General features: G+C 36.2%; 1 protein-coding gene across 2 annotated transcripts in view; it reads right to left on the bottom strand.

The window, feature by feature from the left end:
- Positions 1 to 22,372, bottom strand: part of USP9X (ubiquitin specific peptidase 9 X-linked) — an 80,099-nt gene that overhangs the window by 55,727 nt on the left and 2,000 nt on the right. For both annotated transcript variants that reach the window (XM_086618559.1, XM_009983741.2), the window contains exons 2-12: positions 22,213 to 22,358; positions 21,834 to 21,913; positions 15,543 to 15,655; positions 14,552 to 14,770; positions 13,267 to 13,382; positions 12,780 to 13,031; positions 12,564 to 12,702; positions 10,837 to 10,989; positions 6,826 to 6,930; positions 5,140 to 5,346; positions 4,090 to 4,226 (exon numbers count right to left, since the gene is read on the bottom strand). In XM_086618559.1, coding sequence (XP_086474685.1) covers positions 4,090 to 4,226; positions 5,140 to 5,346; positions 6,826 to 6,930; positions 10,837 to 10,989; positions 12,564 to 12,702; positions 12,780 to 13,031; positions 13,267 to 13,382; positions 14,552 to 14,770; positions 15,543 to 15,655; positions 21,834 to 21,913; positions 22,213 to 22,358 — 1,667 coding nt within the window. The remainder of the gene's footprint in view (positions 1 to 4,089; positions 4,227 to 5,139; positions 5,347 to 6,825; positions 6,931 to 10,836; positions 10,990 to 12,563; positions 12,703 to 12,779; positions 13,032 to 13,266; positions 13,383 to 14,551; positions 14,771 to 15,542; positions 15,656 to 21,833; positions 21,914 to 22,212; positions 22,359 to 22,372) is intronic.

Raw genomic sequence — 22,372 nt, forward strand, 5'->3', positions numbered from 1 at the left:
ATGATCTTGTAGCTGATAACACGTACAGTGAAATGTGGTTAATAACAACAGATAAATTGATTCACTGGGCCAAAGATCACTGTCAATCTGGGTTTAAAAGACAGAAGCCATTAACATCTTTCCAATAATTTTGTTATCTGTAACCAACAGAATTTGGCCTGCTAAGCGTAGAGGTCTTCAGAAGATAAAACTTTGTAACATGCAGAGCTTTCCAAAACAGTTTCAAAGAGAGACTTAAAATACAAATTGTGTTAAAAAAAAAAAAAAAAGACCCAGACATTTGTTGGAGAGTATCCATTTGTTGCTTCCAAAATGGATGGAAGCATGACATGAAGGAAGAAAACATACAGGACTTCATATACCCAGAAAGAACATCCTCCATTTTCACTTTGAGAAACTTTCTAACTACTTCATTCCATCTCCACCAGCCCTCCTTGCTCAGCATAAATCAATAGCAAAACGAGCAAAAGATTGGATGTCTCTATTTTAATCTGGCTACCTGAGATGCTACCTCTAGATAGAGAGATGCGTTTATGAAGGACAACAGTAAGTAAGGACACCGATTCTTTGGGAAATACGTATGATAAAACAACTAATGGAACAAGCAGAAGCAAGATGAGGTATTTTGCTGAATCAAGCTTTTGGCTGTATATTTATGTACTCATAATATTATGCATTTGTATCAATCTTAGAAAGTATCACAAAAGGGAGGCATGATCATCAGAAGACTAAGCAAATCTTCTGCACTAGATGTTTTTTACTTTTCTCCTTTCTCAACTACATGCACAAACGGTACACTTGGACACATGGATTCATCTTGGTTAGCAACTACTTCTAAGAGTGGAATAATTTTAAGAACTAGAGTTATGAGCCATGAGTTGTGAATTCTTACACAGCATTTGTAAGCAACATGTAAGATGTTATTCTGATCATCTGCTAGGATGGAGTCAAAGGCAAGACGATCGATTTTAGGCACAGAAAAAAGCTGATCTGAGGAGACTTTCTAGCACGCTTTCTAGAATTAACGCAAACTCCACATGCGACTATAGAATCATTCCTTAAGCATTTGAGATGAGACTAAATGATAATGTTGCCATTGGGACATATTCCTTTAGTAATAACTTCAATTTTTCATGCTCCTCAGTTAACAGCAAAGCTTATCTTTTCATTGTGTTTCTACTAAATGGCTATCAAAAGCCAACATATAAGAAAAACTATTAGCATTTTGAAATGGGTGCCAAAGTACTTTGGAAATACTGAAAAGGACATCCAATAGTTAGAATGCATGTTTATTTGCTAGAAAAATACTGGCAAATTGACAAAGGAAAAATTTAAAAACAATTAATTTAAATGAGTTTTTTAAAAAAATATTCATCTGCACATAACTTGCCCAACATATCACTGCACATGTAACACCACTTTTGAAGTCATGAGTTCTACTATGTCATGAGTTCTACCACTAGATAAACAAATGCTATGTACCATTACAAGCGGACATGAAAGGTTCAAATAGCAGTGACCAGATCCAGCAAATTCTACTATTTAGGCTAAAAACTGACTTAAAGCTAGCATCATTGATGCCTTAAAGTACTAACAAAACCCCTAAACTCTTACAGAAGGTCCTCTCAATGTTCAATTAATTCTTCTGAGCAAGTAATTTAGGAGACCAGTCTTATACTGCTTAAATAGATACAGGTCAAGCTTAAGTGCTTGAAATTGGTCTACAGGAGGCTCTACCTCCATGAACCAACATAGAGAAAATTAAGATGATTAATTATCTGTACATTAAAGGTCAGTATGTCAAGTAATAAAGTTGACTATTCCATAATATCAATAAGTATCCTTACATCTAAACAAGAGTATTTTCCTACGCTGTTGCAATTCTGGTTAAGCTAAACTTCCTGAAACACATAACATTTCCTTGTGGTCAGGGAGTCAAATTTGGCCAAAGCAACTGTACAACCAATTTGTCACTTTGCTCAACTGCATGAATAACTAGCAATAATTAAATCCTCCTCCTCAAAAGAATCTCTACAGTGCCAATGGCATACGACAATTTATACTTATTCTTGCCAAGGATCCGCAGCCTTAGTCTTTCCGGACCAAACCTTCAACTGCCAGTACCAGTCCACTGAACCACCCCAAAAGAGTACTATACAGAACATTGGATTAACGTTGTACACAGAAAGCTCTGTGAAATGTTTGAGGCAGTTGTCATAAACATTTGTTTTAATCTATTTTCAATCCAAATTCTAGAAGGATGCTAGAAGATTAAAGTTTTAAGTCAGATAAGGTAAGCTGATAGAACAGGTACTACATACATGCATTGCAATTTCCAAACTGTATCAGTTAATAGTTATCAGAAAACCAGAGGACTGGAAAGTCACTGATTACTTCAAAACGACATTTTCACTCACTAGGCTTCTCAGTCACCTGGGCAGTAATACTACCTGACTAAAAAAATTCCCTCAGCGGTATCTTGCTAGCAAAGGCTCTTCCACAGGAAAAGGTCTTTTTAAGTCCCTTGATTAAAACTTTGCATTAAAAGTTTACTTTCCTGCCACACGCGTTTTTCAAATTCTGCACAAAAATGAGACATTATCACATACTGCAATGCAGACTTCCCTGAAATCTGAGAAATGGAAGAGATGGTCTGGCAAAAAAAAAAAAAGAAAAAAAAGAAAAAAGAAAGAAAAAAGAAAGAAAAGAAGATATATTCAAGCCATCTCACTGTACATATACCATACAGGGAACCTACATTTCCACAATCAAAAGAAGTCAGGTTCCTCCAGAGATTAATTCCGAGCAGAAACCTAATCAGTGCCTTGAATGAACTCTGTGTCAGTAATTACTTAAAGCAAAACCTTTTTGTTAAGGCACTGTGCTAAAAAGTATCCAACTTGTTCAAGTACCATGAATAACCAGGTAGCAACATTCACCTAGATCTTACAGCATGTAAAAGGTTAAGGACTCCAAGACACAAAACCCAGACTTACCTGCTAATAAGCAGGTAACTTTGTAACCTTGTTGGAAAAATTTCAAACAATCATTAATGTGAAACCATAAAGGATTAAAATGTCATGAAAACTGAGAAAGATGTTGCAAGCTAAATGAATAAAGAAATCTCCAAAAGCCAGGAATGAAATATTATCACAGCTCCTTGAAACAGTATCAGTGAGAACACAGCATTGTGTAAACTGAAGTCTTTTCTTCAACTTCCCCTGCCTCAATCCTTCTTGTAAGCAGACTGTAACAGCAACACTGATGTGAATAATTTACCTGCTTACAATAATTAAAACAAAGCAATTACACAATAACAATAAGCAAATAACATTTTTCTAGAGTTTATAAAAAATCCCATGTGGATACCAAAAAACATCAGTGGCACAGAATCTCAGATATTTCTCTAGTGCAAAGATACTTAAAATTATGAAAATAAGCACAAATATTTTAACAAGTCCAAACAGGCCACAGTTTTTCTTCTTTCCTTCCTTTTAAAAACAAACACCCTCCCCTAAAAAAACCCACCAAAAACAAAACACAAAACCAAAAATAAAACCAACCCACAATAAAACAAACCCAACGCATTTGTAATCTCTTCCATTCAGGACAGAGAATCAGCACAGTATTTTTTGCCAGACAAAAAACAGTCACCTTTGATTTCAAGAAAATAAACTACATGATCTGTATAAATTTATCAAAGAATAAGGATGGGTGGGTATGTCTGTGTGTGTGTATATGTGTGCATACATACATACGTGCACATAAAATATATTTATGCTTTGTAAGCTAATTGCATTGTTAGGCAGAGAAGTCCATGGATAACAGAAAAACAAATCCACGTTTTCCACAAATCGGATTACTATTCTAAAAATTAATAAAAGTATGTTTGAGGAAACAGTCAATGCTCTCTTAAAGAACCTAGGTGTTTGAGGCTATTTCTAAGCATTAAAACAAACTCAGTAATATCTTCAACACAGGTTATGATTTCACCTAAGCTTTCCCTGCCTCTTGTAAAAAAAAAAAATTGCCTCATTCCAATCCATTCAACTGTTAACAAACAAAATTTTATTTGCATTCCATTCTTACCTCAAGTTTTGTGGTGCTTCACCAAACAAACTGCAAATTTCTCTAATCTGTTTCAGTGCAGGAATGACCCATTTGTCATTTGTGCGAAGCTCTTCTATAAAACGATCTATCCACTGGATCTTCTGTGTATCTCGATCCTTAAAGAACAAGTGCTTATAATTGAAATCAAGCATATTGCAGAAACTATTATCATACTTTGTTTCCAAGATAGAACCGAATATACAAGGCCACACAAATACTACATCAACTCAGTTCTGAAGCATACAAGCATAAGAAAAGTATCTGAGCAGCACTACATGTTGGCAGAAGCTATCAGTGCGTTACAAACTCCCTGCCTTCAAGCACTCAAGCATTCAGTATGTGTTTAAGAAAACCTGTAGCTCAGTAGGATCATCAGTGTTCAAATAATTTGCTCTTTCCCTGCTTTCAGTTATTTCTACTTGTACTCAGAGTAGACTGCTATAAAATATCAAGAAACAATGAGAAAACGTTTCTTAACAACTAAGAAATAAAACCTGCTAGTGGCTGTCAAGACAGATAATGGATTAATTACAAATCACAACGAATTATTATTCTGGCAGACTTCCACAGAAGTTCGGGTGGGGAAGCAGAGCATGTAATAGTTTTCGGTGTCCTTTGCTAGGTCCTTTCTAATATTATACAAGACACATAAGGACTTACTGACACTACCCCACCCCCACCCCCAAATTAGCACCATCAAGTTGGGAAAAAAAGGGGCTGCATTTCCTTTCTTCCTATATACTTCGGTAGGGTTCTTTTCCAATTCTTCCCATGTGGTCATTACAGCATGCCACCAATTGCAACAAGACCGGCAAAATGATGTATTTCACTCTCTCCAATTAAAGCATGAACTGTGTTATTTAAAATATATCCCACAACATTTTAAAAATACCTGAATGCTGGTAGAATAATACACATCTAGGACAAGGAACACTTTTGTTAAATTACCAAATCCCTTGAATTTTCCACGGGGGATGGAAGGAAACTGTCAGTGACTGCTATCACAATAGAACATACCAGATTACTCACCTGTGAACAGCTGTAATCTAAGATTTTAATATGGGCACTAAGAGCCTGGTCCATGATATCAACTGGTACATCATCACTATGAGCCAAATTCCACAAAAGGTTCAGCACTTTGTGTGCCATCACACCATCCTTGTCATCCTCTGCAAGACGACGAATTAACTCAAGTAGTTTCTCACGCTGTTTCTTGCTTGCATTTGTCCAACTTGCCTAAGAAAAGATTTTATTCGATATGAAAACCAGTCTTTTTTTTAAAATGCCACACATAACCTGCACCATTAACAAATGATGCAATAATAAAGTGATGCAACTATATAAAGAATTTTCACATTAATTTCTTTCATTAAAAATAAACAGCTCATTAGATCAAAACATGTCAGACTCCATTGAATAGCTCTTCTAGCGTTTACAACTAAAGTGTATTCAACTTGAGACTTAAAAAAAGGACCTTTAAATAAAGATTGCACATATGCTTGTAAAAGTTAACAATACCATTGACGAGTTCATCAACAGTCGAAGTAGAGCAGAATCAGCTGTTTCTTGCAAATGATTTCTCAAAACTCTTTTGCTTATAAAAAGACCTCTCAAGTAACTTATAATCACTGAGTAAAATTTTAATATCACTCGTGCCTCTGAATCTGACTGAAACAAACATCCTCTGCATTAAGTTAACCTTTTTCTGAATAAGTTTCCCACATAATCTTACTTCATATCCATCTCTCAAGGTCAGACACAACTTGCAACAAGTTTTCACATGGAATTCCTGAGCATTTACTTCAGTATCTAGGATTACAGAACATTAGACCCATATTTACCCAACTAGGAGACCCCTATTAATTGGAGCACAAATTGCATGTAAGCCAAAACATGACTATAACACATTTATCTCAAAACAGAAAACTGAGTCTACAAAGCTGGCCTGCATTTTCTAGTACCGCAGATCATCTCCTAGAAGTGCAACAGGAAAACAAGTCAGATAGCACCACTGCTGGAAGCTACAAACATTGATGTCGGCATACAGAAAAAGCCAGCGAATAATGTAAACTTTCAGAAACAAGCTGTTTTGCGATTTCAGTCAAATCACTATATGTTTAAAAACATTCAACATTATCTTCCTGAGACTGTTTCATTCTATACCCATGTTAACCAAAGAAAAACTTATTACGTGGTAAAGAGGAAGTCGGGAGCGGGGAACAGAAGTCCTTGATCTCTTCTACTTGTAAGATTGAAAGCAGCATGCCCCGTAAACTTGATGAAACCTACTCTAATGCTATGAGAATAACATCATTTACTAAACCATCACCACTTTAACATTTGGAAGAAATGCAAAAAGGTATTTAGGATAAATAACTAACTTAGGATGGCTAATGTCACTTTAATACTGCTGGCCACATCAGATGTTCATAATCCAGAAGCATTTGAACCAGAAAACAAAACTGTCAATTAAACAGCGTAACTAGTCTTAGCTTTAGACAGGAAGTAAACCAAAAGTGTCGCAATCAACACTCATTAAAGAATCACACAATTTAGCATTTCTAATACCAAGTACTACAGATTGTTGCTATACACATTAAGAAGTGTTTCAACCTCAAGGAAACTGCCTGTATCTAATGTATGTAAAAAGTAGACTGAGTCACAAATTTGTATCCCAACCCATTTTCTGCATACAGCCAAAACATGCATAGTTACCTTAAAGCAATCAAACAGGTGATCAAGCTGTTCAGGAGAGAAATCCCAAGCTAATTTTGCAAGGAGATCATGTACATTTTTTACAATGGCTTCATGTTTTCCTGCCTACCAAGAACACAAAAAGAAAACAGCATTTGTAGCAATCCATAGTAAGTTAAGTAGTAGGACATCCTACATCATTTTTACAAGACGACTTTGAGGTGGTCAGTGAGAAAGGTGGTTCGCTGTGGGAACAGCGTGGCAAACTGAACACTTACTTCACTGTCAAGTCACAATATTTAGATTTTCCTTATATGCCTAAGTATGTAAGTGTACTCTGTGTGTGTGCACTCAAGAATTTTATATTTAGAATATATATAAAAAAAAATATATATTTAGAATATAAAAAAAAAAAATACTGTGACATTGCAGCATTTAACAAAAGCATGCTGGGACAGTAGACGATAAAAGTCTAAAAAGGTATCTTAACTTACAAACCAGTATTTTCATTTAATGTAATGTTGTTTGTTTTTTTTTTTTAAGAAAGGACTCAGAATCCATTTCCTCAATGAATTTCATTGAGGTGTTTTAATTAAGTTGTAAAACAATTTTTAGTATTTCCACAGAGTTTCTCAGGCTGAAGTACTTCCTTTGTGCTAGTGGATTCCTGGACAACTAAAGTTTTCTATCACAAACAACTTTTTGGCAGACAGCAGCTATTATTTAAAGTCCAGCAGCTTATGAAGTCTAACAATCAAACAACTAATGGTAAGATGTTGAGTTACATACTAGACACCGTTTTAAATGAGAGTTTGCTGTATATTACAGTATTGATATTTAAGGATGAAGACAATAAGGAAAAAACAGCTAGCTCCATTTTAACTCTGAGCAAGAAGAATATTTCCTTCTTACATGCCCAGGCTGGGAAATGCATTCCTTATTTTAAATCTACACTCAAACCCAATGATTTTGGACTACGTGAATCAATAGCTGATTTACTCTAGAAAGTGTACAATAAAAAATGCGGAATAAACATCTGGAAAACAAACTCTGATGTAATTAATCTCATATTAAAATGCATGCATGAGCAGTTTTGAAATTAATCTCCTCTGAAAGCTTGCATCAGTAGTTCACTTAAAAACAAACAAAAAAGAGACACTAATAGCTTTGTTATATGCTGGGCTGTAAATTCTTTATAGTGTGCCACAAATTTTTCTTTAAAAAAGTGAACTTTAGTAACATTCATTTTCATGTTATGGGTCAGATTACAAGAGAAGGAATTACTAAACCATTTATTCCACTTGATTTTGCAAAACATAATTTTTTTCTCTGGCCAGATCATTTCCTGGATAGAAAGAAAAACTGAGAACATACAGGGCAGAAAGAGCATCTACAACGCAACTAATAAAAAGAGAAGTATACACAGCTGGAGGGCAGTGCAAGACGACTAATAATAAGGCATATAACAATCCTGTCTTGGGAGGTTTTTAACAGACATGGGGAAGCCCTTAAGAACATAAAAGGCTGGGGAAGCAGTACAAGACAGGAGGAGAAGATAAAGAACCTGGTGTGTGAACTGTCAGTTTGCTGTGCTGAAACAGCAAAGGGCATGTTAAGTTCTAGTTAAATGCTTCAGAATGCAAGTAATAAGACTCCAAAACTAAGCTCTGCAATTTTATTTCTTGTCTAACTGGATCTTTCCCTGCAACTCAACAGGCTGCAACTTAATGCTTGCCTTTAGAGACTTCCAACACGATTGCTTGAATCAAATATACTTCTATTTTGTGAGCACTCGCCTTGTAAGACATGAAAACACTTCAATAAAACTTCAAACTTATGTTGCCTTCTAAAGGCAAAAGCACCACGATTTTATTACTTTTACTAAACTACTTATTTCTATTGTAGTTGTGTACCAAGACTCTCAGGGCACTTCTATACCATCAACTGAAAACTCATGCATGCTCACCCTCTAAACCCAGGCAGCAACATAATGGCTCTAGCTTGAAAGCAAAACGGCACCATTGCTGCACCGAGCCAGAGCTAAAATAGCCTGCCTGTTACATAAAACTACACAGTAAATCAACGCCTCGCTACTGAATTTCATGCTCCAGCTGCTCTTAGAAGCAGGCATTTAATAAGAACTTTTAAAAACTACTAAACACAGGGAGTAGTAAAGTCAGTAAAAGTCATTCTGTATTAGCATATTTTGGTATTGTTACCTTTTAGTCAATTTTAATTTCATGGCCAAAGCCAGAGTGAAACCATTCAGTATTACCTGAATAATACTTACGGAATTCAACTTCTACACAAAAAAAATACAGGGCAAAACTACAGCAAGTGAACTGTAGCAACTACCTAATTGAAAGCGAGGTATTTGAGAGCATGGGAGATTTATTGCTAAATTTTTTTTTGCAACTGTTGGAGCGGACTATCCCTGTCTTTTAAGGGTTGCACCACTTGCTCGTTCACACTTTTCTGCAAGGTTTAACCAAGCTTATCCACATGTTCCATTTCCAGGCACTATGAATAATATAATTGCTTGAAGACTTTTTTTCCAAATTTCAGGGTTTATTTTATTTTTTCTTTATGAAAGAGACTAATATAGCTAACACAAGTCTACTAACAGCAAACTAACTTGTCAAAGTCTTTTTCTTTCCCACAGACTTCTTATAAAGACAGTACAGAAAGGTCTCCAGACCAGGAGCTGAAAACTAACAGTATGATCACAGACCTTAATTCAAGTTATCTATGTATTACTCTGTTACATGATGTAATTTTCCAAACAGGACTTAGGGATAATGAGAAAATAAAGACTTTCTAGAATTTCAGTCTATGCAGTTACTACCATGCTGGAATTGAAGTCTGGAGATTACGAAGCCAGAGATCTTATGCCAATCCTACACTACATCACCTGTCATCCCAAGTACTTTACAGGTAACCTGAAAATAGCATGCCTGAACACAGGGACACCTGGCTAAGTCCACTTAAGCCAAACTGTTAACAGTTTCAGAAAGACATGAACACACGTAAACTAGGGATATAACATACCCAATTCCTGCATTAGCCCTTCTTGTGATATAACCCTACCTGCCCTACAGTGGGATGGGGGAAGACAATCAGAAGGGTAAAAGTGAGAAAACTCGTGGGTCAAGATGAAGAGTTTAACAGGTAAACCTTTTGCTACACAGCCCCATATAAGCTACTGTGAAGAAATTTAACTCTACCACTGCCAAAACCAGTATAGCTCTCTATCTCGGAAATCAGATTTAGCCTTCCCACACTTCAAAGACTGGCCTAAGGGCTTACTTGTGCAATTAAGTTAGAGTTTCACTACCAACTACTTATGAACAAGGATATTATGTACTCATGCTTGTTTCTATCCTAAAATGACCTTTTATGTTCTGTCTACTCAGTAATTAATAATGATTTTGTCTCTTCAGTTGCCCTTTATGTGCAATAAACTCATGCAGCCCATAGCTAGGAAGCCCAGTTTCACCAATCATTTAAGTAAACAAGTCAATATTGCAAAATTTATTGTTTTTCAAAAACAATCATTACAACAAAGGAAAGAATTTGCTGTTAAACCACTTCTAAAATAGTCATTATTATAAGCCTTATTAATAGCACTCTGCCCAGGAAAAAGTATACAACTGTGGTGAACTCAGAAATTAGCAATATACATTCTTAATGCATTTTAAAATACTAAGCCATAATGTATCACGTTCCTTCATAATCTAGACTTTGCTCAACGCTGAGGGTTCCTTAATGCTTAAAAAAGGATGATCTTTGCACAATGTTCTGAATTGTTCCTTTAGACTTTCTATGCATGTGTAATTGACCCTTCCTACTGAAGGCATTTGAGAAGATGATTTTGAGATCCAGCATCCCAGAAAAGAACATCATTTGATTTCAAAATTTTCTTTAGTTTTGACTAACACCAAGCATAAGAAGCACATGTCGCTGTCTTCTCAATACATGACACAGAACGAGATCTCTCCTGTGCAGTAGTAGACAAGCAGTTGAATTCTTTACCTGTGCAGCCCAAATGTTGTCAAGATCCTGCAAAGTGAGGGCTTTCTCTTTGATGACAAAACGAAGAATTTTCTCTAACTTCTCTACATACTGAGGTTGATGAAGACTATCTCTCAACACAATTGATAAAATATTATTCTGCTGGATCCATTCCTGAATATAAAAAGAAAGTAGTGTCATCTCAAATTATTGGAATGCTGTCACTGGTACTCAAGCTAAAAAGAAAAATTTCAACCAGTTACAGATTAATGACTTTATATACAATATTCTAATTGGGAGAAGTGAGAAAGATGCAGCACGAGGAAGGTATTTATCTCTAACTTTCAAAACCCAGCATTTTAAATAATCCAGTATACCAGTCACTGTGATATCTTAACGGGAAATACTGTTTCAGGCATATTAAAATCATGAACTCAAAGCATAAGAATGTTCAAACAATTTCAAACATAAAAAGCTCATGGGAAGAAGAGTTAACTCCCCTATTCAAGGAACAAAATTTTTCTCTTCCAGTTCACAATCAGTAAATATCAAAACCAAATTGTCTAAGACAAGTCTAGCTTTATTGGTATGCCTACAACATACCACGTAAAAAGGGCAGAAACAAGGACCGAAATATAAAAATGTTAGATTATTTACGTACTGCCACTTATAGGAGTTTTAAAATACTTCTAATTGAATTAAAAGCAAATATTCAAGTCTTTTTTAAGCAGACGCAATTTTTTTTTCAGTGGTGTCATTGACACAGTCAGTTTAGGGTCATGTATATGTTGTTCTGACTGAAGCAAAGCAGTGTGCTTTGAGCACTGAAAAAGAAAACAAACATACAGCATCTTACCTTCCAACAGTGACCTTGACTACAGACTTAAAATATTCAAGTTAGTCTCCTGAAATACTTAAATCTAGACGTTTTCAGTTAAAAAGAGGTCTTGTCTGAGACACCAAACTACAGGGAGCATGTAAAAAGAGATCTATTTCTTCCTATAGTTTTAAAAAGTCAAACTGCAGTAATTCTTTTTTTTTGTCAGCAGTCCTTTTGCAGATTGTAAACCTCACAACAGGTAGCCAGTCACAAAGATGAGAAATAACACTGCAAAAATCACTTAAAACAATTAAATTTTACAAAGTGAAAACTATCCTTACTTTATAACTTTATAAATGCTCACTTTAATAGTTCCCTACATATTTACTCAAGCATGAAACAGTAGTCGAAGTATGTAAATATTAAATTAATAAATAAAATGTGATTTTCTAGAAACTTCTGTACCAGAATCTAGTTTCTGGACTGTGAAAAGTAGAGTAGTTACTTAGAACTCTAATGAGAAAAAACTACTCGAAGCATAAAACCCAGACTAGATCTTATTTACATGAACATTCAATTTCTAGGTACAGTGGCACTAGAGTTTCAAATGAATCACACCTGTTTCATCTAGGTTTGTTTTTAAACATTATAGAAAAACCGTATTATTCAAGGATCCCTTTTTAAAGCATGTTTTTAACAGCACTGAAAATAATTCTTAACAGCAACTTTGAGACAAATACAGCATTTTTTCACAGAAAGACTAATATTACAATGTGTTATTACCATGATGTGATACCTACTGTTTATAATACTAGATATGAGAATCAACAGTGTGTGCAGGAACCACAATACATAGCTACTTCTAGAAGCAAAGTAGTAAGGAGGAAGAAAATCTATTCAATGAATTCCAGTGAAGAGGAGAACTTACTGCCATTCTTTCAGCTGTAAGCCATTCTTCCTCTTCAGGATTACCATGCCGATGAGTATAATATGACACACTGGATATTACTTTGTTAACTTCATTTAGTGCATTCATCTTACCATTGAAAGAAGAAATTTGTAACAACCTGTAAGAGAAATTAAATGTAAGAAGTGTGGGAAAAAAAGTCAGAGGTAGCATATCATATTAGGAGTAGCATCTTACCTAAGTATCATTTTTAACCTAAATATTTCTAAGTTTTTTACAGTTTCTTCTTGTCCTGGAACTCTTGAAGCTAAGTTCTTTAGAGATTTGATTATCATTGAAAGAGCATCATTTTTGGCTTCATTCTTTGCCTCTTTTTTCAGTTCATCATCTGTTAAATTTTCTAAAAATTGTGGAACCATTTCTATAATTGGAAGGAAGTATTTCTTCACTGTATGTAATGTTAGAAATTCGTAACATTGTCCAAATGGCCTAAAAAGAAAGAAAAAAAAGGGATCAAAGTGCCATAATCTGTAATTATATAATATTAAGATAGTAAGGAGCAACTAATTCAAGAAACTTAAGCCTATTTACAAGCACATGAAAGGTTAAGGTAAACACAACCAGTTAAGAGATGGAGCAAGGGGAAGCACTTCAAGAAAAGACATAATATTTTACTTAGTCTAACTTTTCGAAATATGTAAATTATTATTTTTAAAAAACTTACTTGATGAGAGCTGCAATTATCTGAACATTCAATGCTGATCCACTCATGAAGCGATCATGCAAGATCTGAAATCCATTTAATGTGCCAAACTTGTTGATAAGATCTACTAGCCAACCCTGCAATATAATAAACAGTTATTTTTCGACATTTACAAATTATCACCTAGAAATACTTTGAAGTACCTGTTAGTAATAAAACTTCCTTTAAAAAGGTCCTTACACAATAAACTGTTAGAAAATAATAGAATTGACAGTGAACTTGCCTATATAGTTTAAATATTCAGTTTTAAGGAAATGCTTAGAAACAGGCAATGCAATCTTTCCTGTTATCATGTCAAAAAACAGATTCTGTATATTAGTTATTCAAATAATTTTATCAAATGTATAGGAATAAAAATGACTATACTTCAGGTTCATCTTTGGGTGCTAAGCTACTACAGAAATCATGACGATTCTGCTATTTTTTTCTGGTCCTGGATGTGATAATGCTACATATGAAAGCAGTTAAGAATGAAAAATAACATTCTGCTAAGCACGGTTAGCAATGCAAGGAAGTCCAAGGACATCAAGTTATTTATCTTTGGTTCTTACTATCAATAGCTAACTAAAAAGAAAAAAAGGAAGAAAGCAACAAAAATATAACTGGGTTAGCTCCCGAAGTTATTATACCAGTGCCATTTGGAGTACAATTCTGAAAAATTCACACCCAAAACCAGAACAGATTAGCACTCTGAGCTGCCAGTTAAAAAAAAAAAGTAAAAAATAAACAAAAAACCCCAACAAAACAACAACCACCAAAACCTCCCTTCCAAACCACCCCACCAACTTTCCCCTCCAACCAAAACAAAACACAAACCCCAAAAGCACACTGAGACTAGCATCCCATGTCCAATTAAAAACATTTCTCCCATCATTGGGAACTCTAAGAAAATGGAGAGAAAATTCCTAATTTATCACTTGATCTCCTCCTCAAAATATGTCACCTACAAAATCACGATGAATGAGAATCGACTGGCAAACACAAGCAAGTCAATTAACAGAGTAGGAATGGCATTCCAATAGAGCTGTGCCAGCTTACTGCAGAGAACACTTAACACAGTTTGACTGTGGACCAAAGACTTAAAGGGTTAGAAGGGGAAATTTAACCAATTGCAATTTAATGTGCAAGTCAAAAGCACCAGAATATCTTAGTGATACAATGAAGGGTTTCCCCCCCCCCCTCCTCCAAAAACACTTCCATATGGCTGCATAAAATTAAAAATACAGGTCTGAAAACACTCTCATACCTTTGGTGATCGTGGGTCAGGAGGACGGGCATACAGTTCATCTTCAGCGAGCTGGACTCCTGCAGGAACTGTTTCTGAGGGACGAGTACCATTGTATAGATGGAATTTGCAGTGAGGATTTAAGGCCATGGCAAGAAGTTCAAGAAGGGGAAACCAATCTTGGGACAGCTTGGCCACACAGAGTTCCACTAGTCGATGTGTGTTGTTAATAATACATCTCTATTAAGAAAAAAACAACAACCAAGAATATGGCAAGTGACTGTATGATGAACTATAAACTTTGAATCATTTGTACCTAGCATGTAGAGTTTAAGAGTTTCACAGCGTTGTATTTTAATTTGTATTTCCTCTAATAAAGGCTTTAAACAAACTTTAAACTATCTGTTTTCAGGTAAAAAATAAATTTAGGAAAAACACACAAATATTTTTGGTTATTTGAGACATTCATGAATCACCACTGAACTATCAACTTTTCCTTCTTTCACTCATTTCTCTCACAGATTTTAATTTATGATGTTCTTAATTTCTAATACGGCATGTGACTAGCTGTCAAACAGGTAGTTTTTACATTCAAACAGCTGCTACAAACATTCAGAAGTTAGCAGGTTGCTAAAAGCTTTTACTAAAAAAAGCCAAATTTTAATGTCCTAGCATGCACATAAAAATAAGCAGGTCTCTAGACATCTGGCCAAAAACAGCCTGTCTAACAAGAGCTGCACTACTGAATATACAAAGTTCAGTTCCTCCCCACACCATCTCTCATGTTTTATTTTGTTCCAAACCCACCAGAGGCAATAAGATGAAACAAGGATAGAATGATGACTTTCCCTTCCACCAAGAGCCATGTATACAAGAGTTCACCCAGTGCTCTTTTGAGGTAAGTTTCAAAAATGAGATTCAGTCTCTGCAGTCTCCTCATGGTCACAAAAAGGCAGTCTCCTTCCTCATTTAAATTACTATGCTTTTCAGAGACACAATTTTAAAAACTCACATGAATCTCAAACTTCCAGCCACTCACTGCCTCATCTGTAAGGATTTTTGTGAAAGATATCGTTAACCCATCTCGAAAAAATCGCTGGCATGCTTCGCTTTTGACATCAAGGCCTATTTTAAAATACAAAAGAAAGAAACAAACTATTAGATATGCCATTTAGTTAGTTGCTACGTGAACTTTTAAATATTGAAAGTAGTGATTTGGACTTCAAAGGTTTGGTGTTCAAAGTTTCAGGATTATTTTATAAAGAGAAGCCTTGGATGAAGATAAACTTATGTAAACTTGAATGCACAAAAACCTGACAGATTAATGTTCTAGTAAAGCCACCTCAAAAATCGCACTCCTTTGGATAATTTTTAAATTACTTTCAAAATAGGTGATAGTTTTTCCCCCACACCCCCACTGGTAACATTCAAAGATATAGTAGCAAAAATAACAGTAAGTACAATCTTTATCTTCCATTCTTCTAGTACACAGACATTTATGTTGTTCTCTTACTTAGTTGCTATGAGTAAAACTCAGTGAGTGAAGAAGAGAAAGTGTTGAAATCTGCTTAGCTTCCCAGACACAATTAACCTGAAAAAATAAACATGAATCCTCTGTCTCTCACCCTCACTTGAAGTACAGTTTCTTGAAATTCCACTGCCAGGACCCAACACACCTAGATCCCAACACTGCCATAAACCTTTGCAGCTGTCATAGGTCAAGTTTAAAATTAGAGAACTGTGCTCCATAATTTTAACTATTTTAAAACTCTGGAGTTATTTATAACCCAATATTTCAAGAAATCTCTATTTCCCCTTTGAAAATTCAGTTAGGAAATCTAAATAGGGCTAAAAGTCAAAAGAAAAATATACTGAACATGTATCAGTACAGACTGGAAACAACAAAAACCACTGGGAACATTATAATAAAAAAACCCCGTGACCTGCCTGCACAATTTCTTTACGGTTTAATTTTCAATCAGGGAATCTTAGCATTCCACAGCCTACAGAATCCAGATTCACAAAAATTATTGCCATTACCACACCCCACCCCTGCAACTTCCTTAATGAGACATCCTGGCAGTAACTTCCACTAGTTTGGGAAGGATTGATTTGGGTTATCAAATTAAAGTTCCTCATAGATACAAACAACTGCACAACAGAGGTTCCTTTCAAAAGGGGTCACAGAACATCTGCGCTGCTTCTCAGTACATACCACAAACGCTTTCCAAACTCCTGTAACAGGGCTTGCTAGCCTCTACTCCTACAGTGCATGCAGCTCTCAAGCAACTCGAATAAAGCAGGAATCTTTGGAGAGCCCCGTCACCTCCCTGAAAACTACTCCAGTGTTCCCTCTTTTTATCACTACCAGAGGTACGTGATATACACTATGTGATCAAGTATAAAAACCTCCACGTTACCTTCCTATGTAGCTTGCAGTCTGGATAGCTGACATCCCTATATGAGGCAGTAAGAGCTAAGACAAGTAACGAAAGGCCACAAGCCACAGCAGTGACATGACAAACAGAGAACGACACTGCCTAAAACCTAGGCACTTGCAGTAAACAAAGGACTTCATTAAATTAACTCCTTAAGGAGGTAAAGATGACAACTTCACCCTATACAAAACAGAGGATGGGAAAAGCATCCAACATGGTCAGCCTGACCTAGGGGAAATGTTCCTTTCTGAACACAAAAGTAACAGTGAACTTAATTCTTCAATAGAAATTTAAAGCAGGCACTCAAGTGACTTTAATGCTCCTTACAGTACCAGTATACTGTACTGAAGTGTCTCTCAAACTTTCAAGTACTTCTTAGACCATCTGCCCCCACAATGGCTGGCCAGCTTCAGTCAGCAAGACATTTCAAACCAAGTTCAAGAATACCAAAACAGAGCATGCTTCAAAATACATTGTCCTTTCTGTACTTCACTGAACTTGGAAAGAAAGGGAAGATGTAGAACCTTAGAAGATACTCTTATTACTCCTGGATACACAATCACCTTCTGCCTTCTCCCACAATGCTGCATATGGCTGAAACAACAGATGACATTTATGGAAGGAACCAAAGCTAGGTGTCTACAAGGACCAGAGTATCATCAAAAGTAGGGTATAGGAGTCCTAGAAGACAGCAGGTTGGGAGAAGCAGCAAGAGTAATCCAAAGACAGTGAGAAGAGAAACAGCAATTACACTAGACACCTGGCCCTGGCACCTACTGCTTGAATCAGATTCAGCATCACTAACTCTCAGGTAAGACCACCAGCAACTATTTTTCTCCCTGTTGTCCAAATTCTGAGGGCAGAGAAGGCTAAGAAAGAATATAAAAGATGAGTAAGCGCATGCAGCCTTGAGCTAAGTATTTAGAAAAAAGTTGGAGAAAACCAGGACAATTATATATAGAGAAAAAAGTGAGTAAGAAAGGAAAAGGTGATGTGCAACAAACAGTATACAGGAGCTGCAATTAGGAAACTGGAGAAAGAACAGAGGACCATCTCAGTTCTGCACCTTTGCTTAAAAGCAGTCAATTTGCCAGATAAACCACACAGAGTGTATTAATTCTGCCACAGGAGCAGAAATGCTCTGGGTCTGCAAAACTTGTCAGTCCACATGCCACTGCAGATGAACAAACTCTGCTGAATCCAATGGGTATTCAACAGTACAGGGTTGGAGCACCAAGGCCCCAAGCAAAATCACCCAGCTCCTCCTCTCCAGGACTTTGGATTACACAACTTTGTAGCTGCAACCCCAGAGCTGAGCTGACTCCACACACCGGTGTGGCACTGTACCAGTAAAGCCCCTTCAGACCTAGAGCCTCAGGAGGTGCAGCACAGAAACCTCTCAGTGGCTTGGCAAAGTCTGGCTCAGACCCTGCAGAACTGACAGCGACCTGGATCTAATAACCTCTACGGAAACCCACACTTGCTCATGGGCACAGTGGCTACATGTGGAACATGCAGATTCTGGCAGACTTTCGATAACTCAGGAGTATAACAGTCCTCTGTACCAAGACACTGCACTGGCCCTGCCGTAGTTCATTTCACCAAATTGGTTCTAGACCAAACACAGGGCTAAGAAACTTTGGAACATGACAACACAAATCTGATGTTCTTGCTTTAGACAGATGGCTAAAAATAAGCATTTCAAGAAGAGGCAGAAGATACAGCTTCAGTAAGGAACTCAAGAGCGGTCCCACAGAAATGCAGATGGATCATCCAGAGTGCAACGGTCTCTAGAGAGGCTGTTGGAAACAACTCCCGTTATTGGACTACTTAGATTTTGGATGCTCATGCACACATACTTTTTTTTTTTTTGAGGCTCTAGGGCGTGCCTCTCTCCTGTTTCCCACTCTGTAAGCCTTTGTAATTCATAGAAACCAGGTTTGGGATCAAGGTTGAAAGTTTAAGTTGTGCAGTGAAATCTCATTTCAGTTTAAATAAGCTACAAATTCTAAAAGTTGCTTTGCATCTTGCTCATGTGTGTCACATTGGAAAGTTCTGGCAGCATGTTAAAAATTGAATGTCAACATTAGGAGCAATAAAATCCACAACAAAGGCAGAGCAGTGCAGAGTCACTGAGGGGATTTTGAAAGAAAGATGGAGAATATTCTAGCCTACAAAAAAAATAAAAGCTTAAAACAAAGGTGGGTTTTTTTTCCACTTTTAGATTTATAGCATCCAACTCACTATGACATTTATTTCTGGAGCAAATCTCATTACTCAAAACACTTCATAAGTATTCCAAAATTATTGTGAAGATAAACATCAGTCTTGCTATTAAACACTATTTTTCAAATAGGTTTTCTTGTATTAGCAAGTAACTCCAGACTATCATTTGATAGTTTCATAGCTTGCTTAATGAAGAATAACACATGGATGCCTACACATAAAAAGATAATCTTCCATAAATAAATACATCTGCCAGGAATAATGCAAGTCACAGTCTAGACAGGATTCATACTACTCTGTCAAATTTGCTCCTCGCACTTGAAGGTAGTAATGATGACATTTAATTCTTCTGAGTACTTTCAATTTGGTTCAGTTATGTCCCTTTCAGTTTCAGTTCCAGAAAAGACTTAAACAGGATGGAAATATCACTCTTATTTTATAGACAGGGTCACAAAGAGAGCAGTTACCCCAGAGTCACTCCAGAATGCCAATGCTGATGGCCACTGGCAATGTTAGGAATAAAAGCTACTTAAGAATCCTAACCACTTGATAAAAAAATTTAGCAGGCTCTTTTTAGGTTTTGTTGCTTCACAATCTAAATGAGTTACAGACTGCAATATAAAATTCATATAATTCAACAGCTGGTTATTTTTCACTTTCTCCTTTCAGTTCTTCCCTTTTGAAACAGAACTCCTCAGATTAAGAAAAATGCCTATAGACTGGTAGCAAGGTGGCCAATTTTAGATCTTACTAAGATAATGGAACACATTTTCAATCTATTAAAAAATGTACACAACAGAGTAATTTATATTACTTCCCTACATAAACACTGCTCTGAAATAGCGTCCATCAAGTTTTGAGCTACTCAGTGTCAGTTACACCAAGTGAGCATTCTATCATATTCCTTGAGCACTAAAAGTTGTTTTAAAAAGAATCATCTTAGCCATCATGTAACTTCAAGTAGTAAGGGAAAAAAAAAAAGGCTAGGATGTAACTGTAAAGATAACACAGTTAAACAACTACTTCTAACAACTTTCTTTGTTTCCTCCTTAGCCAATAATCCTTGCATACATACACACATAGGAATTCATCTAGAGGGCAAGAGGAAGAATGATTAAATAGCAACGCAGAAGCTCTTTTCAGAATTGGACATCAACAACTTAATAAAAAACAAAGTACATAAAGCATATGAATAGACTTCCACTGTTTTTCACAAATTCAAGAGAAAAAAGAATATTTTTTTTTGTTTGGGAACTTTCAACTAAGTCTGACTCTTTGGAGAAGTATGTCGAAGTTACGAGTAGCCAAAAGTCTCATTCTGCTCCTACTCATTGCATTGATAGTTTTTCTGTTTTGGTTTTTGTTGCTTGCTTTTTTCTTTTTTTAAAAAGATAACTTAACAGTTGGCAGTATATACATCTCCTCTCTGATAAATCACAAGTAGAGAATAAGAGAACATCTTTTTACTGCACCATTCCAACAGCCCAGACACCTAGATGGCTGCCTATTCTTTCTCTAAGTTGGCATTTCTTTTACTTTTTACTTTTACAGATGCAATCACTTGAAAATTTTACACTCACCTTAGGATTCCTGCCAGACCTAGCTACATGCAAAGATGTCAATTTCAAATGCAACTACGGCTGATAAATCAGTGCTGGCAACAACATGTCATTATCCTATTTTGGATCACAGGGGTGCACCATAACTTTCGTTTCTCAACTTTTCGTTGCTCCAAAGCAAAAAAGACTTAGCAGAACACAATCAAGATTACTCAGAATATCATGACTACAATCAGCTTTTTATTCTTAAGAATGCCTAAGAATAACCTTTATTAACATGGAAATCAAGTCGTCCTGGTCCAGCTATGTAAAAGTAAGGAACAGGCACTTCATATGTCACTATATTTAAAACACAACTAGCTGGTAAGCACAGATCTCCTAGAAAAATATTTTGATCTGGCTTCTAGTATTACTCAAATCCTGGGGCAACAAATACCGACCAAAACAAGAACCAAAGAAAGTTCCCAGGAGAACAGAACTTTCCAGAACACATGATGAACTTTTCAATCTGACTAGTACAATCCAGCAAACACACGCAGAGCCCTGATACGGAACCTTCCTACTTCCCAAACAAGAGAGACACAGCAATCAATATGGTAGGATTATTTATCTAAGTCATGCTGTTTAAAATTCTAACTTTTCTCTAATATTCTCAAAAGTATCTATGTGCCAAATTTGAAAAAAAAAAAATTGAGGCAAGACAATTGGAAAGCAAGATTAGTAACTTATTCTTAAAAAAACAGAATCCTTTGAATTTTAGTATCTGTTATAAAGACCAACCCCACTACATCTGATATCAAAGTGAATACAGAAAACAGGTAGGACAGGAATGACAAGATTTTTACTGCTGTGAGCTTATTCAACTTCCCTTCTCATGCTAAGGCATTTAATTTCTAACTACATTGATGGCTTTCTCAAATATCTGATCTACAAAGGTTTTGCATGCTATTCTGACATAATCTTCAGGACCAGGGTTGTAATAGAAATAATTAATAATTTTTAAGCCCCCACCTGGGATTCAAAAGAACAAGAGAAGACCTCACATTGGCCCAATAATCTTTAATTGTCTTTTCAGCTTACCTTTTTTACTTAGGTCAATAGCAGCTTCTAGAAGAACTTCTAATTCCCCTTTCGGCAATACAGGAACAACCCATCGAGGCCTGTATTCAGAAACAAAACAAACCCACCTGTATTTCAACTGTGCTTCTTAAAAACCAAGAACCCTTGCCCCTTTGTAATGCTTTTAATATAGGATAAGAATACACATTTTTAAAGGCCCTGATGAGCACTCCACTTAAAAAAACAACCCTCTGATTTGAGCCTCTTTCTCTTTACAACTCTAACCCAATAATAGAAGTATTTCAAGAAGTCTAGTGAAACAAAGATGCAAGAATCCCGATTCCACTATCAAGACATTTGCACAAATACTCTAAACCCTCTGAAAAAACTGTGAGAATACCTGTTGATCATGTCATCCAGCTTTGCCAGGTCTGTGTGTGGAAATGCAGGCTCCTCATCTTCAAGTTGGGGTGGAGCATCTCCTTGGCCCTGCTCATCAGGCGGGGTAGCTGGGGAGTTCTCATTGGAAGAATCAGGTGAAGAAGTCTACAATTGGTATT

Source organism: Tauraco erythrolophus, chromosome 1, assembly GCF_009769465.1.
Source record: "Tauraco erythrolophus isolate bTauEry1 chromosome 1, bTauEry1.pri, whole genome shotgun sequence".
Lineage (NCBI taxonomy): Eukaryota > Metazoa > Chordata > Aves > Musophagiformes > Musophagidae > Tauraco > Tauraco erythrolophus.